The 26,745-nt window shown below is 47.6% G+C and overlaps 1 protein-coding gene across 1 annotated transcript in view; it reads right to left on the reverse strand.

The window, feature by feature from the left end:
• Positions 1 to 26,745, reverse strand: part of LOC146772769 (rho guanine nucleotide exchange factor 11-like) — a 253,935-nt gene that overhangs the window by 193,696 nt on the left and 33,494 nt on the right. Inside the window, 1 exon segment of the mRNA XM_085637031.1 lies at positions 22,356 to 22,513. Within this exon segment, the coding sequence (XP_085493157.1) occupies positions 22,356 to 22,513 (158 nt within the window).

Consider the following 26,745-nt stretch of genomic DNA (forward strand, 5'->3'; position numbering starts at 1 on the left):
TTCTAACAGTGATTCATATACATCCGGAGGAGCATCGTTTCTCAACTGGTCAATGACCTTTCCACCCAATAACCCTTGGATGGATTGGATCACCGTGGCCCAATAATATATTTTTAAATCAGGGACCGCCCAGCCCACTCTTTCCCTAGATAGGGACATATATCTAAGCGCTCTTCTCGTCTTCCCTTGAGCCCAAATAAATCGGTTAATCAGCCAATCCATTTCTTTAAACCAATGATTTTCAAATGTCAGAGGTATCGTCCTGAATAGATACAAAATTTTGGGGATTGTCCCACAATCAAAAGATGCAAATTATTTAGCCTATCAAAGACTTTCTTAAATTTTTGAATCACATAATTAACCCTGGGCAACGAACTCCGCTCCGCTGCCAGAGTTTGGGGAGATTTGTTAACTATGGATTCCATTCAAACCACACAATTCGGGCAAAAACTCGCTCCTCCATGTCACCCACAAATGCTTTGATAAAGCAACTTTACATGCTGAAAAGCTTATAACCAATTCACAAAAGTGAACTTTGAAAATTATCAGGCAATGAGAGAGGTGATGATTTTGGGGTCCCCCCTAACCTAGGGGGAGGACCAAGCAGATGCCTTGGACACAAAGAGCATATCATGCTGAACGATTCAGTGGTGGTCCCATCCTCTTAGGACCACCCCAAGCACAGTTATGGGCAAAAACACAATCCCAACCAAAGGCCCTGCAAAGCATTATGGGACGAGATTTGCAGTGGGCAGTGAATATTATAGTATCCAATATCAAAATAATTCTACAAAGAGCTGCAGTTTAACTAGTCATTACTAGGTGTCCCTCACGAGTCAAAGCACTGAAATTATTGCATCAAGCTGCAGTTCAACCAGTCGTTGCTAGGTGACCCTCAAGTCAAATGCCCTCAAGTCAAATGCTTTTGCATTTAACTCATGAGGGACACCTAGTAATGACTAGTGGAACTGCAGCTTCATGAAAGGGTTTCAATGCTTTTGCATTTGACTCGTGAGGGACACCTAGTAACGACTAGTGGAACTGCAGCTTGATGTAATAATTTCAATGCTTTTGCATTTGACTCGTGAGGGACACCTAGTAACGACTAGTTGAACTGCAGTTCTTTGTAGAATTATTTTGATATTGGATACTATAATATTCACTGACCACTGCTAATCTCGTCCCATAATGCTTTGCAGGGCCTTTGGTTGGGATTGTATTTTTGCCCATAACTGTGCTTAGAGTGGTCCTAAGAGGATGGGACCACCACCGAATCATTCAGCAAGATGTGCTCTTTGTTTTCAAGGCATCTGCTTGGTTCTCTCCCTAGGTTGGGGAGGATCCCGAAATCATCACCTCTCTTACTGCTTGCTAAATTTTCATTTTCACTTTTGTGAAATGACTATATGCATTTAAGAATGTAAAGACCTGATCCCTGAAGGGCTGGGCCTACGTCACTCTGGCTTGACTGAAGCCAGTCTGCGTCACTAGGGGAAAGGGTTTTTGGAGGACAGATAACACTTGTCCCGCCTACCTTGAGGGACTGGTAGGCAAGAAGAAGACTAATTGGAGACCAACGTTGCAGAACAGGTCACTAGCTTTCCCTGAGACTGCGGGGCTGGGCCTGTGGTACGTGGCTTGACCGGGACCAGGCTGCACACCCCAAAGCTGACAGGGCATCTAGCTGACACCCCCACGGCAAGTCCTAGTGCAGAGGAGCAGTCTGCAGCATTTCACATACCGGCGGCGGCAGCAAACTCCAGTCCGTGGCTGTGACTGGCCACCTGCACTCTCCACCTGCCAGCGGACCGGACGACTTTGTCTGCGGTGTTCCAGGGAAGCTGCCCACACCCCCACCCCTCCCCTGGCAGCGTAGATCGTACTGGCCCCCCGTGACAGAGGGAAAGGGACGGGAACGGGTGAAGCCTCATCTCATCATCAAAGAAATTCCAGAGTGATACAGTAGTGGTCTTCCATGACACCTGCTACTGTTGCCACGAGTGTCTCCATACAGAGGTAAGACTGAACAGACATAAAACGTTTAAAACCTCAGCTTTTCTTTTCTTGGAGGAGCACACTTGTGACATTTCTACAGAGGCAACGGGCGGATTTTATTTCTGATCCTATCACGCCCCTTGGCCTCGGATCCCCGTTTTGCATACAGGGGAGACTGCCTGTTATACCGGGGCAGAGGCGGCCGCCCGCTCCCATAATTTATTTCGATTTTCTACACTCCATCAAAATGCTGGGTTCATCAAAACGCTTGTGCTCCCAAAGCTTGACAGGGTTGGATCAGTTCTTTCAATTTCCATAGACGTTCCACGGCAACATGGCAAAAATCTAGCTGAGCAAAGAAGGACTGATTCTCATATGTCCGTCTGGCATTCGGGCGGGCCTTGGCATACACTTCCTCTCAAAGCAAAAAGTTCCTAAAATAAATTAGTATTGCCCTTGGCATTGCTTTTCATTCTCTACCGGGTTGCAATGTTCTTTTCAAGGTCAAAGGGAAGAGGTGAACCCACTGTATCTCTGTTTCCCAATTTAACTGCTGGAGTTCTGAAAAGGCTCCCTTCAGTAGCCTCAATATATAGGCCCGTATGTCATCCCCTTCTATTCCTTCTTCAATACCAAGTATCCGCAGGTTATTACGCCTTTGCCTATTTTCAAAATCTTCCATCTTCCATTGAAGATCCGTGAACTGTGTTGCATACGTTTCTGCCTGTGCCTGAGTTCTGACCAAGCCATCTTCAAGTGTGCTAGCTCGCTCTTTAACATGCGTCAGACTCGAGTTTATATTGGTGTAAGCTTTAGCCATTTTCCTTACAGCACCCTGAAGTTTCTTTGTTGCCAGTCAATTGTTCTTTCCATCCATTTGGGTCTCTTCCTGCAGTTGCTTTATAGATTTGTAAATCATTTTCAAAGAGGGTGCAGTGTCCTCCTCCTGTCCCAAAAGATCTGAATAAACACTTTGGGTAGCAGAGTATTCCCATTTTAAGTTAGGGTCTGCATTGAGTCTGATGTGGTCTTCTGTTTCACTTTCCAATGGATGAGAGTCTCTATGTTTCTTCAGGAGCCTTTTTGTCTGACCACCTTATCCTTCTGAAGGGTACTGAGACTGGAGCTGGGCTGGAGAGCTGCACTTTGCTGCTATCTTCTACATCAGAGGAACTGACTTCAGAGCCATCGGTTACTGAGTAAAATGTATCCCCGAGAACCAAAGTGTCCTCCAACCCCTTAAAGCCTGTTGCCTCCTCGACTAACATATTGGTGTCCAGTTGGGCTGTAATGCCCGCAGGCCATTCTTGTGCCAGGGAGGAGTGGGCTATGTTAACAGGATTGTCCCCCAAATTGAGACTGTCTGCCCGGATTTGGAAGACAGAAGAGGTCTGTGTCTGTTGGCATCCTCAGGGCTTTCCGTAGTATTCTCGCCATGGATCTCATCTATTTGGGTTATCGCCTTGTCGACTGGCTGTATACTACAAAGGGCATCCCCCGTGGTTGAAGAGCTCAGCTGCTCCCCAGCATTGTCTGTATCAAGTTGTTTAATCGTTTTGTTCTTGTGGCTAGCCATCATGCCATTGCCATCAACTTGAGGGGTCGTGGTGAAAACGTCTGTGATGCTATGCTGCCCCACTTGCCCTTGGAGAGCAAGCTGTAACTGTGGTAGTGGTTGTGAATGTGCTATGGGATCTATTGGGCAAGCTTTTTGCCCCTTGGTGCCCGTATTACAGTCATTTAGATAATTTTGCTTTGCATCCTCCTGCATCTTACCTTTCTTTGGGCCGTCCTGGGTCTGTTTCCCCTTAACTGATATCATGGTGTTGGAGTTCGTGCAGGCCACCGTCTTCGCTCCCTGAGTGCGATGTGCCAAGATGCTGGAATTTGGCTCTGTACTCGCCTGCGTTTTGGGAGCCTTCAGGCTTGTCGCCCAGTTGGGCTTAGGAGTAACCCCGGGCGTAGTACTCCGCTTCACCCACGGAGTGTACGTAGCGCTGCCTGCTTCGCAGTTTTCGAAGTAGGCGTGGCAGGCAGCGCTAAGCACACGCCAGGGCAAAGCAGAGCTGCCTGCCGCCCGCCACCCGCCTCCCGCCCGCCCTCCTTTTAAAATAATGAAAACTATTATAAAAACATTAAATAGTAATGCCTTACCTGTAGCACGGCGTCTCCGGGGCTCCCTCTTCCTAGTTGACAACTTCTTTCCGCAAATGTGCATGCGCGGACGCCCGCGCATGCGCATTTCTCGTGAGAAATGCGCATGCGCGGGTGTCCGTGCATGCGCATTTGTGGAGGGCGGGCGGGAGGCGCGTAGTGGGGCTACGCGGAGCGCGCAAGTGTGCGTAGATTTGGGCACACTACGCGCTGCTCCATGTAGCCCCACAACGTCCACTACGCCCAGGCTTGCTTAGGAGGCATCCTCGCTTTCTCCAGTCTGTTGGTGCAGCCCTGCGCCGTGACCCACCCGATCCTTGCGGGCGCTCCTGTATCTCCAGCCCCTCCTCTCCACCAGCCCTCGGTAGCTGCCGATTGGAGCGCTCTCTGCGTCTCCTGGACAGTTGCCAAAACCAGTGTCAGAAGTCCCATAAGAGGATGAAGGATGTCGGAGTCGTTCACCTCCAGCTGGTGAGTCATGGGGGGCATGAATTTACTATGTTTTTAAGGTGGTGAAGGTCCTTCGAGCCCTTAGAGCATTCTCGGAAACAAGGGACGAGCAACAAAGCTGTCTCAATCAGACACCATCTTGTCTCGACCATGTTATATATTTTCAAATAATTGTTGTTAATATTTTTTAATATAGTTTGGAATTTTACGTTATTTAAAATTGAATTAAAAGCAGCTTAAATAAAAGCAGCTGTATTCTGCTTGCTCCCTCCATGAGGGAGCAATATCATTTCTTTTTCCCTGTCGGCCGGGTTGAGAGCAGGGAAACAGAACACACGCCTGCCCGCAGCTGGCGGGAGCATCTCTAAATCTCCTGCCTGCTGGGAGCAGACTTACATGTTTGTCTTGCCAAGCAGGAACAGCCATGTGTTTCCCCACCCACAGCAGTGCAGGCAGGGGATCTACTGTGTCTCGGGGGTGGGCTTCCCAGGGTAAGGGGTGAGGAGGGTCCCTTTGGTCCCACCACAAAGGGCCTATCGAGGCCTACCCCCTTTCCTGCCATCACACAGGAAATTCCCACTGCCAAATTAGGATGGCAGTGGGAATCCCAATGTGTTTGCGGCGGACGGAACGTCCGTCCACCACGGTTCCGCAGGGTGGTCCTTTTCAACCCGCCTTGCGGAACAAGGACACAGGGCAGCATTGCGGCGGTGCGCACCGTGGTAGGGATTACGGAATGCCTTTTCACCTGCATTTTTGTGGCGTTCATCCCGCCGCAAAAGACAGGCAGAGGCCGAATTCGGGGGCCAGTTGCGGGCCCCCTCTGTGTGGGGGGGTGCACTGGGGGGTACCCATGGTACCCCCCTGCATTTCCATGCACCAAGTGGCAGGCACACGTAGTTCAGGGAAATGCAGTGCAAGCACTTTTGACATTGTGTACAGTGCTGCAGTCAGCAGCACCGTCTGCAATGTTAAAAGCCCAGGATGCGCCCCCAGTATGGCGGGAGCATCCTAATATGTGTGGTGGGACCGCCGCACGTCTGGCAGGCGGACCCAGCACCGCAACTATGGCAGGCAGACTGATGTCTGCCCGTCATCATAATGAGCCCCTAAGTTCTTGAGCCCCTTAATGTCTTCCAGCAACATTTTTCTCTTGCAGCTGGAAGCCAATCAGAGCGTCCGCTCCTGTGGGAGCGAATGGGCCCATGCGAAAAAAAACTCCCAGGGCCAGTCAGAATACTCCATTATTTAGAACTAGGTTTGAGGGACTCTCGCTAGCATCCCTTGTGAACCAACTGTCCACATATACAAATATTTTAAAACCATAATATCTTTAAAACTACTAAATAGATATACGCCAAATTGCAAAAAGCATAATCTGCGAACCAAGACCTAGCTTCCTGTGAAATTCGGTCTAATTCCCTTCAGCAGTTTTTGCGGTAGCGCTGGCTAAAGAAGTATATGGGAAATGCATGGGGATTTTGCGTTTTGGGAGCTCCCTTTTCTCTTGGCCTCGCTTGATGGATCACCCCAATCTTTCCATGCACAAACAAGGCAAAACAAGAGTACTTTTTGGGAGATTCGTCAAATGGCACCAAAGTTGTTAGCAACACACAAAGAAAGCATTTTCCATGGAAACGTTGACCTAGCTATAATTACCCTGTGGTGACTGCCACTGGGTAAAATATCTATTAATAAATAAATAAACAAATAAAAGATCAATGTAAAAGCTTAAGACTCTTTCATGATTCAGTCGATGAAGTCTCTCCGCCTCTCTGAAGTGGTGAAGAGGATTAAAGATGGGAGTGAAAGGAAGTCACAAACTTGGTTCTCAACACTAGCTTGTCTGGAAAAAAAGGTGGCATGTTGGCTACACCAAGAGAGCCTGGAGCAGGCATGGTGCGTCCATTGGGGCGTTGTGGCATTGCCCCCCCGCCTGCGCCCGCAGCTCCCTCAGCATCTCTGAACTTAAGTAAACTGACTCAGTATACTTAAGTTCAGAGACGCCGAGGGAGAACTGACAATCAGTCAGTCAGCATGACGACGGACCGCCCACCCCCTTCAGAGTCTGAAAGGGGTGGGCGGTCCGGCGTCATGTTGACTGACATGCATTGTTAGACCAGCCAGAGACAGGCAGCAGCACAAGTGTGCATGAGTGGGGAAGGTGAGCTAATTTTTCGCCCGTGCCCAGTCATGCACAATTGTGTTTGCACTGGCTTGTGCATGCCCATTAGGAGCCCCTTGGTCTCCTAATGGGCAGGCGGCGGGCAACGAGTAACCGTGCCCTAAGCCAATCCTGGTGCTGCAGCAGCACCAGGATAGGCTGAGGGGTTGCCACTCCAGTGCTGTTCCTGCTTGAAGAGGCGCCAACGTGGACCAGGAGCAGAGGCAGTCAGGCAAGTTTTCTAAATGTTATTCTCCCTCGGCCCCCCATCACCGCGCGACCGCCCACCGTGAGCACAGCAAGCCGCGAATGGAACTGTAGCAGTACTACCTGCAACTGATCCACGAGTGATGGAGGAGTCAGCACCCGTGGCATAAGACGCCATAAATCCTAAAACACGAGGACATGAGCGAATTGTATTGTATGTTCTTGTACAGTGCACACTGGAGGGACCTTCCAGGCTGGCGGTTTTAAGCCAACTTCATGTATGTATTTTTGGTGTGGAACAGGAGGCTAAAGTCACCTTGTCTTGTGGTCTCCTCAGAGTACGCGAGAAATTGGGTTAAGGTCAGCCTATGACCAGTAATCTTTTTTGATGATTAAAAAACACAAAATCTTACGTTTTAGCTTTGTGGCCTTAAGCCACACGTAACGTCATCTCCTCATGTTTATTTACTTAAATCCATGAAATAGCGCGTCATGATCCATAGCACATGGTGCAGAGCAGGACATAAAGCCAGCAGCGAAGAACCAAATAATAATATTGGAACAGGAGGATGTCTCCAGAAAGGTTTTGGTATCTTTGTAGTACATGTCTGAGGAGATCAGATACAATATATGGGTACACATTGCGAGAGGTTTTAACAAGTGCTGTTGAAGTTCATTTTTATAAGTGGACCAGTCAGATGTCAGTGTAGCATTCCAGTTCGTTGGGGCACTTCCAGAAAGTGACTGTTTCAGGGTGGAACACTTTCTGAATGCGGGGAGTGTCCTGCTTTACTAGGGCTCAACCCATGCAACCTCCTTGCAGAGCACGCCAGGGTAAGGCCTGCAGCTTGGTACTCTGCCCATCAGCCACAGGTTCGCGCAATCTCTTCTCACAGGTACCACCAGTGAGAGCTTCTAAACTGCCCATCAGTACCAGAGTCTCATTCTAAGATGATTGCGACAGTGGTGAGCATGTGCACCAGGTTCACCAAACTATGTGGGGGTCCCAGACCACAGGTGAGCAGGTCCATTGACACAATTTGAGTGTGGGAGGAGGTATTCCATGGCTCACGCCAATGATGTATGGAGAAGTTCAGGGAATGACTGCAAGACCATGGACAAACTACTCAATTATTTATGTTCTATCTCGCCACAGCCGATCAGCGCAGAACACCGAAGATGGCCTTTCACTCGCACCCCATGAGAGTTACGGATAGTCTTACAATTTTTTAAAGATATACAATAAAGTGCATATTTGTCAGCATGTTCCATATCACGAGGGCGAGCTTCACCCATTCAAAGACTTTCATTCATCCAGTAAGCATGCTGGGGCTTGTAGTTTGTAGTACATGCCTAGAAACCTCAACCTGATGTGCGCTTTCAGAATCGCGTTTTATGTTAACTCATGGAATCCCGCCATTTTCTTCTAGGCGTGTCATTGGCAAGAATGGGAACGGAGCTGCGCTGCCAGCGCATAAAGACGGAGTCTAATTTCATCCACCCCAAGCACATTCAGAAGGTGGAGCTCATCCAGAGCGGGGCTCATTGCAAGAATCTAGAAGTCATGTGAGTACCTCAGACATTGCTTGTGCTCTTGTGTAAATAAGATAAATAGCGCTATGTGAAAGTGCCTCCTGCTGGGGTGTTTTTCTCTCACTAATGTAATGCCATTCTGCCCATTAAAGTTTTTTTTTGTGCTTTTTCCAAGCATCTGCGAATTAGACGTTTCATCCTCTGTTTTTGGGGGGTGGGTTGGAAGGTTAATCTGCCTGCTGTAAAGAACATGTACCTGATGCAGATCACAAAATGCACATGATGTAAATAGGTCAGTGAGTCACTGCTTTTGACAGAGAGATCCTTGTGTTACTTGCAGTTTGTAAGTTAAAATCCTAACATAGAACAGTGAGCTATTAACTATTAACTAAGAGCTGCATGCAAACTGCAAGGTAAAAATGACTGCGTTAATATGTTTTACCTCCAGTCTTTGTTTGATTATCCTAATGTTTCAAATATAAATTGTTATATTTTTATTGTCGGCACCTGGTAAAGCCTGACCACCATTACCATAATTTGTGGGCACTTTTTGGACGAAGAACAAGAGGCCCTAACCTCCTTTGCTGCTCTTTCATCCCGGCTCCAATATTTTTTAGATTGGAGTTAGGGCTATGTGTCTGGTCACTCTACATGGTGGTTGGGGTGGGTGCACATTTTGAACATTGTACTCAGAAATGCATTGTATCTCGAAGTCTGGTATGAAGCTCTGTGGTTATACTGAATAAGCAGCTACCTATGTTGTGACATCTCTTTATTAATGAAATAACTGCACTTTCACAATTGCTTTATTAACCTTCCTGCTTTCTCAAATTTGCTTGAAAATGAACCATTTGGCCACTCTTTTTTAAAAAATTTCTCAGGGATAAACCCCCTCGAACTGCCCTTATGTTGTTCGCGCTCGCTCGCTGCGCTCGATCGCTACGGTGCAGTATGACAATGATTTTACACCCCACCACTTTCATGTCACCAGCCGCCCCTGGCCTGGAGCTCACTCACGAGATAAGCTGAAGCGACGGCAGGGAGTCAGACAGCTTTGAGAGTCAGAAGAGGCATCGAGTAGCTATGCATTAGCTTGAAGATGGTGCACAAGAGGAGCATCAGGAACAAATAGAGATCCCACTATGGTACCCAGGCTGGACTGGATGAACGAGGCATCAGGCGCTTCCTCAGGAGGCTGGAAGGGTGGGGGGCAGGTTTGTTAGTGGGGGACATTTTTGCAGCAGTGCAGTCGCTTTGAAAGCACCCATTGCAGAGTTCCTTCTATATCCAGTAGTTTTCAGGAAACAAGTAAAGTGTCAAGATAACTCTGGTGATTAATGTACCTACTAGAGAGAGATAGGAGTTTTGTCTAGTGGCAGTTTTGACTCATCTAAGGTAGCGCAGAGGGTTAATATGCCTGCAGCAAAGGACGTGTACCATGCAGATAACTGAACAGTATTGTATGTGCATAGCTTAGTGGGTTACTGCTTTTGGCACAGAAGCGTTTTTGTTACTGTTCATTTCATAAATTATAATCATAATCTGAGCTATGAAGTGTAATCAAAGAGCTACACGGAAACCACATGGTACAGGTTGTAAAGTTATATATATTTTTTGAGTCTTTCATTATCCTAATGTTGCTAAAAAGGTTTGTTTGAGTAGAAATACATTCTTATTAGTAAAGCCAACCCTAGCCACTGTGTTATGTTCTGAATCCAGGGTTTGTGCTTTTCTACACCAAGCACTGTTACATTTCCTACACACCGATTTACACACGTATTGCTCATTGTCTCTGTATTTGTGTGTGATGTAGAGTGCTCCAACATCATACACCAGTTTAGGAGGCGCTATTAAACAAATGAAATAAATGTGAGAGAGGGGCTATGGGCAGATGTTAGGCACTGTTGGAGGGTGATAGGGAGGGAATCAGTGAGAGGCCCAACAAAGATTGTTGTATCCTGGTGCACAGTTAGGTCATTATTCACACTTCTTTAAAAGCTAATACAATTGAATAGATAATGAAAAATGTGTTCTAGAATACTCCATTTTTGTCCATATTTTCTTGGGGGGAGAACCCCCCCAAACCCTTCTTGTAATGGTCAGGCTCACTCGCTGCATTCATTCTGCACCGTACGGGGGCATTTGTCAAGGGCTCATTGGGATCCCATACCTGTGCGGCTTTACAAACTGCCTGGGAATAAAACTGATCACAAGAGGTGACCTAAATAATGGCGATTGGTCAGGAAAACACAAAAGGTATGAAAGGGCCAACTAATCTATGAGTCACCTGCAAGAATTTTGCTGCGCCAAAGAAAAAACAGACAATAGAACATCCAACCATTTGGCTTGAAAAAGTACAGTTTCGCAGAGAGATTTGCAGCAAGGATGACATTCACAACCTCAGGTGGCAAATCGAATGCAGGAAACACCTGCTGTTCATTCTCTTCACAAGGAAGTGTAGATTGTGCAGGTTCGGATGCAGAATTCCCTGCTGCCGCAACAGAAGAGCCTCTCAAAGTATATCCCAATCAGAGGACAGATACTCATGCCCAGAATTATTGTGCAATGCGGCGCCACTAGGATGACTTGGGAGCGGTTGATTCTGAGCTTCTTCAGAACTCGAGGCAAGAACGGCAGTGGCAGATAGGTGTACAGGAGTCCGTGCTCCATTTTAGCCTGCATGCATATCCTAGAGACAGCATTTGTGGGAAACTCCAATGCGCAGCAGAATTTTTGACACTGCATTTTCAACAGTGGCGAAAAGATCAGCCACAGTTCTCCACACTGCCGGATGTCCTTTTCCACCACAGAGCACAACTGCCATTTGGGATCCACCAGCATCCACGGATATACTGGTCAACCTGCTAGGAGGTTCATGATCTGAGAAATACCCTGATGCTCCAGCCAACTTCGGACATGCAGAGCCTCTTAGCAGAGGACCAAGGACCCCACTCTGTCCTTCTTGTTGAAGTACTACATGGCGGCGGTGTTGTCCATGAGAACCTGCACCAGCCTTGCCCTGATGAAAAGCATTTAGCGCCTTATGTGGAGCTCTATTTCCACAAGAGACCAGAGTCCTCTGATCTCCACCTCTCCCAGATGGCCTCCCCTAGCCAGCAGTAATGCATCCGTCACCACAGTCAGCTCTTGGGGCAAAAGGGAAAGGGGTCTGCCACTGGTCAGGCTGTGGTCGAATAGCCGCCACTGAAGATCTTTTGCAATCAGCTCAGAAACCTGGATGATATCTGCCAGGTTCCCTTGGAGCTGGACCCAAGAGACTTCAGATCCCACTGTCAAGGTTCCCTTGCTGCTGAACCGACCGAGGCTTCAGAATTCACTGTACAGCCAGCATATGCACCTGGCAAAGTGGACAAGCAGGTGCTGCACTAACTGAGATTCAGGATTGAGGCTGAAACATCGGGATCATAGCTTGAATGTCCTAGACTTGTTGCAACAGAGGGAAGGCCCTGAACTACACTGTGTCCAGAATAGCTTCTTTAAAAGGAAGTTTCTGTGCAGAAGTCCAGTGTGACTTCCGCTCATTGATCGAGAATCCCAACGATGTCAGCAGGATTGCAGTCAGAGGTGGTTTACTGCTGACTGAGGTTAGCCCCCTTTCACCAGCCAGTCGTCTAGTTAGAGGAAAATTGGTATCCCCAATCTCTGAAGATAAGCAGTGACCACTACAGTCACTTTGTGAGCACCAGGGGGCGCTGGTAAGGCCAAAGGGGAGCACTGCCAGCTGAGAATGCTCCTGGCCACCTTGTACTACAGGTCACATGAAAGTAGGTATCCTGTAGGCCCAGGGCTACTATTCAGATGCCGAGATCTAGGGATGACAGAACTTGATCCAGTGTGAGCATTTTGAATTGGCCCATCCGAAGGACGGCATTCAGATGGCAAAGATCCAAAATAGGATGTAGACCTCATCCTTCTTCGGCACAAGGAGAAAGTGGGAGTAACAACCGTCCTTATTTTTTTAGGCTGTCACCCTCTCAATCACATCTTGGGACAGCGGAGCTCACTCTATCAATTAAATGTAGAGGTGCTCCTCTGAGAGCAGCACTAAGACGGGCAGAAGCTGTGGTGGAAAGCAAAGAAATGGGAGAATAAAGCTCTGCTGGACAAACTGGAGTATGCTGGTGTACCCATCAGTCGGATGTAATGGACTGGGAGAAAATTTCAAATCCTGCTTGCCACAAGGTGGTTGTGTGCCTCGAAGGGCTAACCAAAGAGGCTTGAAGATTGATGATGCACAGGGGAGATGGGCAAGGAAAGCCAGTGCCTTTGGTGACCGGCACATGACCACCTCCCCCAAGTCCATGGCCACGATAGGGCTAAGGGGACTGGAGCAGGGGTGGGGGACCTGACGCAGTCTGTATGCCAACCCATAAAATAGTCCCAGAATGACCAAAACTGATTAGTGTAGGTGTCAAAAGGCCTAAAGTGAGTGCTGTCACTTGGCTTTACTTGAAAATCTTCAGGGTGGAATAAGTATTTTTGCCAAAAAGAATGGATTCATTAAAAGCCATATCCATGAAGGATGCCTGCACATCTCCAGAAAAGCATGCAGATCGCATTTGCGTGCGGCAACAAAGCACCACTCTAAGTGCTGACTGCCGGCACAAAACAGCTGGTAGTATCCTGGCCAGGCCGAATTAAATATTTGGCTGCATCCTGTCCACCCAGAATGATTTGAGTCAAATGGGCCCTGAAATCTTTACTTGCCACGTCCCAAGCGACATGTGTATAGTGGGCAAGTTGATAACTGGTATTGACCGACTGCTATAAATGGGGGTCTCAAATTGACAGAGGTATGCACCTTTGTCCAAGTAGGGACCCTTCCTTCTAGTCAGCACTTAATTGTCAACACAGGAGCTTGGCAGTCTACCACAAGGTGGCGCGGTGAGGCTAGTTTAGACATTATCACAACAACAGTTAATTATTATTTCAGCATACAATAAAAATGACTATTACGTGCCGCCCAAGCCATTCTTATAGCTTTTGGGGCCTGAAATAGTCTGAATTGTCACACTTGTAGGAGTGCGATGGTTAGTAGATGTGTTGGTACTGCCATTGGCAGCGCTGGCAGGGGCAATGTGTGGTGCAGGCTGCAGTGGCCTCTTGACGAGAGCCCTGGAGCTTCTTTATTTATTTATTTTTACTAATTAAGCACTGGCGTCACTGTTTATCGCCTCAACAGGATGTAAATGCAAGGTGACCATTATTCATTTCTGTACCTTCAGAGCTCATTCGTCTGCATGCGCATAAGCATTCAGAGGATCACAGAGCACAAGAGGTCTGTATGCGCATAGGCATTCAGAGGATCACAGAGTACAAGAGGTCTGTATGCGCATAGGCATTCAGAGGATCACAGAGCACAAGAAGTCTGTATGCGCATAGGCATTCAGAGCATCACAGAGCACAAGAGGTCTGCATGCGCATAGGCATTCAGAGCATCACAGAGCACAAGAGGTCTGTATGCGCATAGGCATTCAGAGGATCACAGAGCACAAGAGGTCTGTATGCGCATAGGCATTCAGAGGATCACAGAGCACAAGAGGGGTCTACACAGCATTATGCTTGCCCACATTTTGAAGATTCTAGATTAAATTGTCCCAGTCACACTGCATCCTTATGCCGGCTTCAAGCTCTGCTATGCCGATACAATGTTGCAATTTCAGCCTAAAGAGGTGTGAATGTTGCCATTATGCAGCAACCTCGTGCAAAGATTCTGTAACACCTCTTACCATGACATTCTGTCTTCTTAGCAAAGCACTAGCTGTAGATATAATTAAAGAACTGTTCTCCACTGAGGGCAGTAAACGTCCATGATCGTTGTTCGTGGTTTGGGGTAAGCAAGGGAGGACAGTTTTAAATAATCTCCAGCAATTCGGACAAATGGAACCTGTTAGTATCCAACACAGATGTCCTCAAAGGACATCAGGTCCAGAAAATGATGGCACAAAGGCTCAGGCAACAGTAACCAAATCAGTGAGCTGCCACATTCTTTCGAAGCAGAAGAAACATTGCATTCCTTTGCCATGGGGTGAAGTATGAGATGCCTTTTGTGGCTTCAGTTCATGGGAGCCTCGATGGAAAAGGCCTGCTGTCTGCAGGAAGCACCCATGCCAATAGACCCTACTCAGGAGGGAGACTCACGCTCTTTGAAGACAAACATCGCTTTATTTGAGGTGTCTCCCGCCTGAAACTGCCTCGGCTTCAATTTAAATCAATATGAAAATCCATTCCCCCAAGTTTATTTTTTCTACAAAATCTTCCACTCTCCTGTTCTAAAACGAAGGCATGTATAAGAAAGCATGTTTGCTTGGTCAGCTAACAAAAACAATTCTAAAAATAAATACATACTATAAAAAAATATGGTGACAAAACACTGACAAAGAATAAATAAATATGAATGAAAACAGATGATATAATTGCTAGATTTGTGAAAATTTGCAGTTGTGAACTCTGATTCTTTGAGTGATCAGCGAAGGTGTTTGCTAAAAGAGAATAAAGCTTCTTTAGGTAAATATGTGAAAAGCGGCAGTGATGTTTCTGCAGGGGCTACTTAATTATTTTCGGGATTTGAGGCCTATGTAGACCAATCTATATATTTTCCAGCTTCACTGTTCAGCTGTGTGTGCCATTTGAAAATTGAATTACAGCTTGTACAATGCACAGGTAGTTGAATGCACGTCTGAGCAATTTCCTTTCAACCAGTCACAGCCGGCATGGGGGGGGTGGATGGGGGTTCGTGCAGGGGTTCACGCGCGGGTGGGGGTGATTAAATAATATTTGCAAAAAATAAACTTACCTTCCCGGGTGCCGCAATGCCGCGGCTCCGGGCTGGGTCCCGTTTTCCTGCTCTCCTGCTGAACAAGAATCAGGAAGCCTCCCTCCCCTCAGCCAATCCCAACCCTGCAATGGCAGCGTTGTGATTGGTAGGGACGGCGCCCAGCCAGGCACTTATGGGGAGGCCATTTCTCCATGTAGGCTGCATGCAGCCTACATGGAGAAAAGGGAGAGTGTGCATGACCGGTTTAGTGGGCCCCAGAGGGCCAACCAAACAGTCAGGGCCCGTAACATTGGGTAAGCCATTCCTTCCCAACCCGCCCACTCACCTGCCCCCAAACAAGCATAACCTTCTGCTTTCTGGCAGTGCGAGAAGCAGAACCATTTTATTTTTCTGCTTCTCGCACTGTGAGAAAGCAGTGGGCGATGCTCCTCCGCCCTAATGGAGGAGCCGCTACCAACAGGCACCAATGAGGGACATAGGCACAGAATGTGTAGAACTGTTTCATCTTTACATCCAAAGGTGACACTTTGTGGTGCTGCAGGTTTGATTCCAATAACCTGTCAAATCTTACGGTGAAAAGTCTCCCTGTCTTAGCGAAAGTCGTTTTTATTTGATGTATGTCGAAAAAATAATTTCCAAATATTGCTGTTAAATTGGATCGTTATTAAGCCTGGGCGAAAATTTCGTTCCGTTCGTGGAAATTGCGATAATTTGACATTTTCGCGTTCCGCGGAGAGCGCGAAAATGTCAAAAATTCCGGTTTCCGCAGCTTGGCGATAATTTGTTTCTTGCTCGCGCTGTAAAATAATACATTCTCGCGCGCGCGCGATCGCCTTACCTGAATCCCTGCTATGCCGACAAGTTTTCTTGATCCGGTCGCGTTCTCCATGAGATGTTGTATTGTTTTTAGCCATTTGCGCTGTCTCGCGACAGTTCGCGCCCGCAGTGACGTCATGCATCGCGCGATCACGTCTTTCTTCTCGCGATCATGCACCGCGAGAACAACTCAAAACAAGATGGCCGCGCCCGCAAGCAACCACATGGGTAAGTTGGCGACCCGCAACCATGCAGAAAATCTCGCGAACATGCCGGAAAAAACTTCCGCATCTTCGCGATATTTCCGCTTGTTTGCGATAATTTTAAACATTTTCGCGATAATTTGCGAAGGTTAATTCCGCAAATTCCGCCCACCCCTAATCGTTATAAGAGTTTATTGTCATCCAGACATAACTCTTTTTAATAATTGATCTTTGTCTTGCATGAATGAGTCTTTTGCTCCTTTCTTTACAAATCATTTAACTGAAGCACATGGCATTGCCGTGTCCCACAGGTATTTAAGATTAAGAGTGGGCACAGATTCTTCCGGGTACTCTCTCCATGAGTTCCATTCTTACTGGTGACAATTTCTGACCATACCAAGTGCCCCAAGGATCTTTGTCGTGATTAACTCATTTTTGCCTAGTTTTGATAAACACTCCTTGATAAACAAGGACTTACTTCACTAGCCCAAACTCTAGACGAATCTGTAGCTGAGATGTGCTCGGCCGGAGGTAAAAAAGACGCCTACATGTTTTTGAGTGTAAAATGTTCAGATTCTTTGCGTCTCTCCCTCTCAGTAATTCAGACTTATCACACAGTGTTGGTGAGAGGTTGCTGCTGATGACAATTAGGATTGGCTGTAGGGAGGGAGCCTTCAGTTTCTTACTTAAGGACAAAAAGCATTTATAGAACTCATGTGAGGGATAAAGTTGCATCTCATATGAATTTTTTTATTTCCCTTTGATTTATATTTTCCACAGAGATCACAACTTTTGTTTTCTTATTGTTTATTTCCAGGCCATATTTTCCAGTATAACAAGCTAGGGCTGTTAATGATCTTTAATGCTGAATTGCTGTTTTACTTAACAGGACAATGTCGTATGCTTACTGGTTAGATGCAACTAGCCTGTTGGCCAGACGCGGAATATGAGAGTTCACGCAGTAACCTTCCTGCCTTTTCATCCTGTTCATAGTGGCATTGGTGAATATGGGTGACAAGTTCTTTGCTCTCCTTCTTATAGATTTAATTGAAGATGAATTTGACTTTAATAACATCTTTAGGTTGGCAGGCGTGTGTGCTCTGGAATACACCTCAGTGCGCAAGAGAAACTCAAGTTCTTGCTGTATTCTGGCCAGATTAGCACATTTGAATGACTGAATGAATGAAAGTTTTTATTGCGTGATTGCCTAAAATCATTTGCAATATTCCAACGATAGTGCAATCGTATCTATTCCCATTTAAAATTGTGCACATTGCCTAATATTTAAGAAAAACAGTAAAATATATATGCCCACTAAAACACCACTTGACAACCAGCAGTTCAAAGGTGTATGCAGCTCCTAGTCATAAAACAAACAGTAACACATACTAACAGCAGCTGTTCCTTTTGTTCAATAGCCCAATTGTGTCTTAGCCAAATGCCCTAGGCATTAATGTGCTAGTGTGCTTGTAATAGCATGCTAAGCTGCCTGAGGACATCTTCGCCTCCTAGGTCACTCAAACGTTTTGATTAGTTGCTTACGGTTTGATTGTACAGGCCACAGTCAAGTCATCATGCCCTTGTTGTTTGGACAACCGGGCACGCACCTCTGCCATGTATTTCCCAAATTTGCCTAGTTTGAGGTGCTGGAGAACAATACTGATACTGCTTCTGTGCATGTCTGGGACCCTTTTGACGGAAGCATGGGTTTTACGACATAGTATAGCAGACCTGGGCAGCAGCAAACCAGGTGGAGCAGGGACTCCTCTCTATACTTACAAAATCTGCATTTGGTTATATGTGCCAAAGCGTTCCAACCGGGATTTAGCTCTCTTGTTCGCAAGGGCACCAGCCTGGCCCATTGGATGTCTTTTAGGAACTTCCTTCCAGTGCTTGGTTCAGACATGGCTGTGTCCTATTTTCCTATTATGGTGAAATTAAACCTTGTTGCGCTCCCTTAGCTAGATAGTTAAGTTTGTCTGCTTGCCGTGATAATTGACGAGTTTGTTTGTTCATAGCATTCTTAAATGCATCATAGCTCATCCCTTCCAAAAAACAGTTTTCCATTGCAAAGCCAAGTACCCCCACAGCTTTTTACATGTAGCTGTTCCGCAGATTGGCCGTTCCTTCGTATATTGGTCTAAGCACACTCTTTAAGCATCCTGTGGGTGCTTTAATGACTTGGTAATAATGTTTCGCCTGTGTTCCCAAACATTCATAGTTTTGCTTGACAAGGCCTAACTCCAGGCGGATCAGACTGTTGCGGCATATTTAGGTAACTTAAAGATATGTTTGTAAACCTGACACTGGGAGTTTTCAAGCAAACTCCCCATTAGATCAGGGAACACTTGTTGTGCATAGCCTGCTATCGCCGGTATTTTGAATTGTATCACCCTCCTGATTGGCAGCGTTGTTGGACTGCACAGCTTTCCCTGAAGTTTGCATGAAGCATTGCTTGTTGATTGAGCCTTGGACTTCATTCTTTGTTGGTGTGAAGTTGCCTTCCCAGTATCACTGAGCCAAGCCCCAAGGTAGGTATACGTTCTTCTGGTGGCAATAATCTAGGCGCCCAGTCTCCATCTGAGTAAAGCTTTTTTTGCTTTATGTCCAAAAGCCATCACCAAGGTCTTGTTTGGGTTCACAGCCAATTCATTGCTTTCCTTCTAGATGTTAAGAGCATCCAGTCCCCTTTGTAGTCCAGTTTTGGTGTGATCCAATATTACCAAATTGTCTAGGTACTGTAATAAGTGAACTCTGTTTGGGCCAATATTGGGGATTGCGAGGTTTGCATTTTGATACATCTTCCCCAAATCTGCGGTATATACATTGAAGAGTGTTGGGGCAAGGACACAGCCCTGGGTTAGGCCTCATCGGTGTAGTATGTTTTTGAGATCATTTCCACAGCTAATTTTATTCTTACCTAAGTTTTGCTTTATAGTAAAATTACTGCTTACAGTTAATTTACAGGTATTTACATTTTCTTGTGTTACAGTTCAAATTACATCCAGCAGGCTTTCCTTTCACATTCCCAGTACCCCATCAAGATTGTCACATAATTCACAGTACTTTTTCTTTATTGCAAGTGAGAGGGGCTTGTAAAAACCAATCTCAATGTTAAAAAATATAAGCAGCAATTTGGCAGGAGGCAGAGCTTGACATTTGACCTCTGTCATTGCAGTACAGCAAATGTGACAAGAGACATATGGAATTTAAAGGCATTCTAATTTATTGCTAGACTTTCGTGAATTGTCTTGCGAATCTCTGTCGCACAGTTTGAGCAACACTGTGCTAGACAACTGTGCAACCCACAGCTCCACAGGAAGATTAGCATCAATAAATTCCAGATGTTTTTACAGTATTTACTGGTTGAGGACAGTGAGCCCAGAGAAGTCAGCCAGAGGTGCTGATCCCAGTATTCAACAAAAATGCTGAAAAATAGCACCTGTCTTGATAGGAATGAATCTTAAAAATTTGTGATGCCTTCTGGGAACAAACAAAAGAGTGTTTTGGCAACAAAAGAAGTGCTGTCAAAAGAGTTATCAGAATGTGGCAGCAATGTAAAAAGAAATTCCAGAAGAAAATCTAACATGCTACTGACTCTGTGACCAACTATTCTCCAATGTTGACAGTCTGCCATCCCTAATGATATAAGTTAAACTCTGCTCTGAGCCTGTTCACTTTGTAGAGATGATCCTTTCAGGTGACTGAAGTGCCGCAGAGTTGACCCATGTTACGCCTGGCGCTTTCCTTCAGTCTCTGATTTTAAGAGTGCCACAAACTGCTTTAGTTTCTTTTTCTTTTAAAAGTGATGGCTCTAGCATCCCCTCATGATGAATGCAGTTTTCTCCTATGCCAGAAGGTTCTAAGGGTTTAGTACTTGACATGGGTCACTAAGCATGTGTAACTGAATACTCCCTGGAACTACCACTAATTCAAAGACAGCTTAGGGAGAATCAACCTTGTAATAAAAACTAATTATAATTATTCGCAGGTAACAGGTCACACAGGGTAATCTCTAACTAACAAGGATGAAGATACGAAGGCCAACTATGAGCATGGAATTTCTCTGGTTAGATCCATGGAGTGATTTTGGTTCTTCTCAGCACATGAAAAACTAACACGCGGAAGAGGTCAGACCCTGGTTAGAGTCAACTGGCTCTCAGGTCATAAGCAATACATTAACTTCAAAGGGACACAGTGACTGACAAATCACTTTACGCACCACTTAGAGCCGTTAAAGTATAAAAGCAGGGGTGTAGCTTGGGGGGGGGGGGGGGTTGAGGCCTTACACCCCAGTGATAAATGTATCTTCTGATAAATAGTTGGGGACAGGTGCTTTCAGTCGGGTATTGTGAGGTGTCAGTCGGATTTCAGCAGGAATTTTTCCATACGCGCAGACAAAAACGCACACACTCTCTCACTCTCTGTTTCGAACGTCCTCAAAAACATTGATTATTTTACAAAATATTGTGTTTTCCCCCTTAGTGCTCCCATCGATCTGCATTCCTCTCCCTTTCCACTGCCCCTTAGTACCCGCTCATGCACCCTGGTTTTCGTATGATGTATTTAAACATTATATGCCAGCCTTGTTTTGAGAAAATCTGGCGCTCACCCCCTCCCTTAATCTTACTGACCAAGCTACAGTCTCACGTAAAAGCACAGTATTTTCTTATTAGCCAATGGTAGGATGCCTACTGAGTTTTTTTGAGCCCAGACCTAAAATAGTGAGTCTCAAAATGCAACATGCTATGAACTCAACAGCTTGAACTGACAGAAGGTGACACATATGATGTAAGACCCAATGTAACTCATCAAGATAGCCATTTACTTCAGCTTCCACATTTCCCTTTCTCTCTTCCAGATTTATTTTTGTATAGAGTGGAGTGAGTGTTCATGTCTTTTCCATTACGGGAAAAAATGTTCAGAACAATTTTTGGAAGCTTTGTTTCCCCGATACCGTGCACGCCCGAATCAATATTTTCAAGATGTTAGACTATTTATTTTCTAATAGAATCCTTGCTGCTACACCAAGCTTTTTATAATTCTCATTTAAAGAACAATTGCCTACTAGTACGGTTGAGGCTGGAAACCAGTCAGACTCATTGCTGAGGCGGATCTCTCCAGTACGGCATAGTATGTCCTGAGAGAAAGGGTATTTGCTTTAGGATAAATCTCACTCTACCAGTGACCAAAATAAATGGGCTCCCGTGCATCTGAGGCAATGTAATGCAAATGCTGGCTTAGGGCCATATGTCAAATATGTTTTTGAGGTGATAGACAGGCTGAATCACAAATCAGCTTGTTTGCAACAGCAAAAACATGTTTTAAAGTACAAATGCCAAATTGCAATTCAGTAACTACCAAATCGAAATTTGATTCAGTGATTTGGTAGTTGGAAGGAGTGTGTTTAGGGGTCCCTTTCAACTATCAATTTGCAGTAGTGTTAATGTTTTGCAGCCGAACAACAGGTTGCAAAACATGCATTTTTACCCACTACTAAAATGCAGTGGTAACCATTTGCAAATGGGAAGGGGACACAAAAGATCCACATCCCTTTTGAGAATGTAAACAAAAATATATTTTAGGAGTAGGCAGTGGTCCCACAAAACTTAAAAGTTTCATTCTCTATTTTCCTTGAAAGTAAACGGGCTGTACTTAGAGAAAACAAGATTGCTTTATTAAAAAGCAATCACAGACATGGTGGTGTGCTGACCCCAGCAGGCCACCATCCATGTGATGGCTATCATTCCTAATGGGTCGCATACTGCGAATTACCTATTAATATTAATGAGGAAGGTCAATTTGTGACCCACTAGGGATTAGGGATTGCATTTTCCGAATTGTGTTTCAGACTTTCAGTAAGAATCCCAATTTGGGAAAAGCAATTTTTGTACATTGCTCCCTCATCTTTAATAGTATAGTTATTTTGCATCTGTAGCTGCTCATTGGAAAACAAATAAAATTCAAACAATGCTTTGTAACATGCACCAAAAAAGCCTGAATCAGAAATCAGACAATGAATTGGACTGCTCACCATGTATGGCGTCCTGCCTAGCCGTTTCCTTCTGTGGTAGATCGGGTGCAACATGGCGTCCAATGGTGTCCTGCCAGTTCTGTAACTCTGGCACTGGCTTCAGATCAGGACGAAGGGAATCAGCACCAGCAAACCATAAATTAGGGGTTTCGATGCTTCTGAAAGAGTTATAAATACATGGGAAATTATTTTTAAAATCAAGGTTACACTATTTACAAACACATTATACTAACTGCATGTCCACAATTGAAGACTGATGCCATGATGAAAAACCAGATTAGTTTGTACTTTCTGGTCTATCATCCAATTGTCCATACTATTATGTGCATTGTTCTCTGGAAAAAAACACAGAACTACAACTTTGGCCCAAAACCTGCTCAACCTTGAACAGCCCAATATAGTATGGTGCCGATTCCGATCCTGGAGAAACCGAGTACGAACCGTCAGACGGAGCGTTTTTTCCGTCTGACTCGTACCCGGGAAAAAAACATTACAAATATGGAAGTACGAATCGCACGGACACTCCATATCCGTACGATTCGTACAAAACACCGACCGACGAAAATATACATACAAATGTGATCCGGGGAACGCGCCGACATGACGTCGGGACGCATTCAGGCTGCGTTTCACGAGCCAGGATGTACGATCCGCACCGACGTCACCCCGCACGGATAAAATTCTCCGACTGCCAAAAACTGCCGGGAAATCAGGCCGACGCGCGCAAGGAGCACCTGTACGCGACGGACAGCCATGGACCCGAACCTACGTGTCATGCCAGCCCTCATAGCAGTCCACCTGCTCTACAGGAACCGACGCAGACGCCGCAGAAGGTCAGAACAACACCCAGGGGCAAAGGGGGGGCAGGGGCAGGACACAAAACCCCCACCCAAGTCACAAATCATACATGCCCTGGACATACCTGACCTTCAGGGCCTGGTCACTGCGAGGGGGTGGGGGCGTGTCCAGCAACGGAAGTGGATGTACACGCGAACCGGCAACACAACAAGTCCGGTACGTACCGTACCCATGCCTTAAGAGCGTGGGTACGAGTCGTACCATGCCCACCCCTACGTCACCCCAACAATGGCGGTACGGCCCGTACCCATGTTCCAAAGGCCCGGGTACGGGCCGCACCCCCACCAGTGTATGTACGGCGCGTACCAACACCCCAACAGTGCATGTACGGACCGTACCCCCACCCGTGTATGTATGGAGCGTACCCAGACCCGCGTATGTTCGGAGCGTACCCCCACCCGTGTATGTACGGACCCTACCTACACCCGCGTACGTATGGAGCGTACCCCCACCCCAACAGTGTATGTATGGAGCGTACCCCCCACCCCAACAGTGTATGTACGGACCGTACCCCCACCCGTGTATGCATGGAGCGTACCCAGACCCGCGTATGTTCGGAGCGTACCCCCACCCGTGTTTGCATGGAGCGTACCCAGACCCGCGTATGTTCGGAGCGTACCCCCACCCGTGAATGTACGGACCCTACCCACACCCGCGTGTATGTATGGAGCGTACCCCCACCCCAACAGTGTATGTATGGAGCGTACCCCCACCCCAACAGTGTATGTACGGACCGTACCCCCACCCGTGTATGCATGGAGCGTACCCAGATCCGCGTATGTTCGGAGCGTACCCCCACCCGTGTATGCATGGAGCGTACCCAGACCCGCGTATGTTCAGAGCGTACCCCCACCCGTGTATGTACGGACCCTACCCACACCCGCGTACGTATGGAGCGTACCCCCACCCCAACAGTGTATGTATGGAGCGTACCCCCACCCCACCAGTGTGTGTACGGACCGTACCCCCACCCCACCAGTGTATGTACGGACCATACCCCCACCCCACCAGTGTATGTACGGACCGTACCCCCACCCCACCAGTGTATGTACGGACCGTACCCCCACCCCACCAGTGTATGTACGGACCGTACCCCCACCCCACCAGAGTATGTACGGACCGTCCCCCACCAGTGTATGCATGGAGCGTACCCAGACCCGCGTATGTTCGGAGCGTACCCCCACCCATGTATGTATGGACCCTACCCACACCCGCGTACATATGGAGCGTACCCCCACCCCAACAGTGTATGTATGGAGCGTACCCCCACCCCACCCGCGTACGTATGGAGCATACCCCCACCCCAACAGTGTATGTATGGACCGTACCCCCACCCCACCAGTGTATGTACGGACCGTACCCCCACCTGTGTATGTATGGAGCGTACATGGCCAGACACAGGAGGGGTGTGTGCAGAGTCCTCCCAGCAGTGCCCAGACACAGGAGGGGTGTGTGCCTATCATTCCCAGCAGTGCCCAGACACAGGAGGGGTGTGTGCCTATCATTCCCAGCAGTGCCCAGACGCAGGAGGGGTGTGTGCAGAGTCCTCCCAGCAGTGCCCAGACACAGGAGGGGTGGGTGCAGAGTCCTCCCAGCAGTGCCCAGACACAGGAGGGGTGTGTGCAGAGTCCTCCCAGCAGTGCCCAGACACAGGAGGGGTATGTGCCTATCATTCCCAGCAGTGCCCAGACGCAGGAGGGGTGTGTGCAGAGTCCTCCCAGCAGTGCCCAGACACAGGAGGGGTGGGTGCAGAGTCCTCCCAGCAGTGCCCAGACACAGGAGGGGTGTGTACAGAGTCCTGCCAGCAGTGCCCAGACATAGGGGGGGTGTGGGCCTATCATTCCCAGCAGTGCCCAGACGCAGGAGGGGTGTGTGCAGAGTCCTCCCAGCAGTGCCCAGACACAGGAGGGGTGGGTGCAGAGTCCTCCCAGCAGTGCCCAGACACAGGAGGGGTGTGTGCACAGTCCTCCCAGCAGTGCCCAGACACAGGAGGGGTGTGTGCCTATCATTCCCAGCAGTGCCCAGACGCAGGAGGGGTGTGTGCAGAGTCCTCCCAGCAGTGCCCAGACACAGGAGGGGTGGGTGCAGAGTCCTCCCAGCAGTGCCCAGACATATGAGGGGTGGGTGCAGAGTCCTCCCAGCAGTGCCCAGACACAGGAGGGGTGTGTTCAGAGTCCTCCCAGCAGTGCCCAGACACAGGAGGGGTGTGTGCCTATCATTCCCAGCAGTGCCCAGACGCAGGAGGGGTGTGTGCAGAGTCCTCCCAGCAGTGCCCATGGAAAGAAAAAGGGTGGAGTACCCACAGATCCAATTGCCACAATTGTCAGTCAGGTGCACAAAGATCCTGTAGTACACATATGCATACTGCCTAAAAGGGAACATGTCCACATGAAGTCATGTCAACAGACTACATACACAAGTACAGTGATCATCCAGGATGCCACGAATGATGCAGGTGGCGACATCGCACTGCATGCATGGCCAAAGTTGAAGGAGTCCGTCACACACCCAGCTAATGTAGACACAGCTCAGCGCAACATATTGGAAACACCCTGCAGGGAAAATGTCAGGGTACACAGAGGAAGGAACACACCTTGGGACAATGACACCATGCAGTAACTGCCTACATGAACAAAGAAACTTAGCTAACACCTTGTGATGGCACACAGATACCAGGGTCCCCCCTATGACCAGCACACTACTACATTTCCCACACACCCAACACATGATCACCACCCAAAATCATGGAGCAGCCCCACCAACAGCAATACCACAAAAGCAGTAGTGTTGTAAGAAAAAAACATGGCTTTATTCAGCATTAGTAAAAAATGTTTGCGTGGATAAAGTTCAATATTTACAAAGCCCATAGGGCAGTCCATTAGTCACAGCTGGATGGGGGACACAGTGGGACGCGTGTCCCCTAGCTTGCCTGCACAGTTCAGACCACCCTGTCTTCCACAGGGGGGGGGGGCATCATGTGGGGGGGAAGGACCAGGCACCGCAGGGACAGGAGGGGCAAGGGCAGGCGTTGTGGGTGCAGGGACAGAGGACTCCACCACAGGGGTTGGGGCAGCGCCAAAGGAGGTGGTGAGGATGGCGCTGCACACGTCAGCAAGGTCCCCCAGCGTATCCCCTGCACCCGAAGGAACCACAGGCCCCAAAGAGGGGGGGGGGCAGAGGAATGGGTCGCAGCGCCACTGGGGGAGGGTGTGGACAGGGGGGGGTGGCACTCAACTACCCTGACCGGGGATTCCTTTGCCCGCTTGCTGGGTGGTGTCACTGTTGGGCTCAGGGACAGAGCGGCCATGAAGGAATCTTTGCTGGATTCGTGGCCAGGAGAGCTGGGGGGAGTGGATTTGGAGGAAGTGGATTTGGCGGAATGCGGACTCCCACTCTGGCTGCGTGACTTATGTTTGCCCCCCGACCCAGTGGGTGTGCCTACCTCACCCTGTGTGTGCGTGCCAGGAGGTGTGCGCTTGCCCTGCCCTGCTGGTGTGGTGCCTGTGTCTGGTGTTGTGCGTGCATGCTGACG

Source organism: Triturus cristatus, chromosome 12, assembly GCF_964204655.1.
Source record: "Triturus cristatus chromosome 12, aTriCri1.1, whole genome shotgun sequence".
In the NCBI taxonomy this organism is placed as follows: Eukaryota; Metazoa; Chordata; class Amphibia; order Caudata; family Salamandridae; genus Triturus; species Triturus cristatus.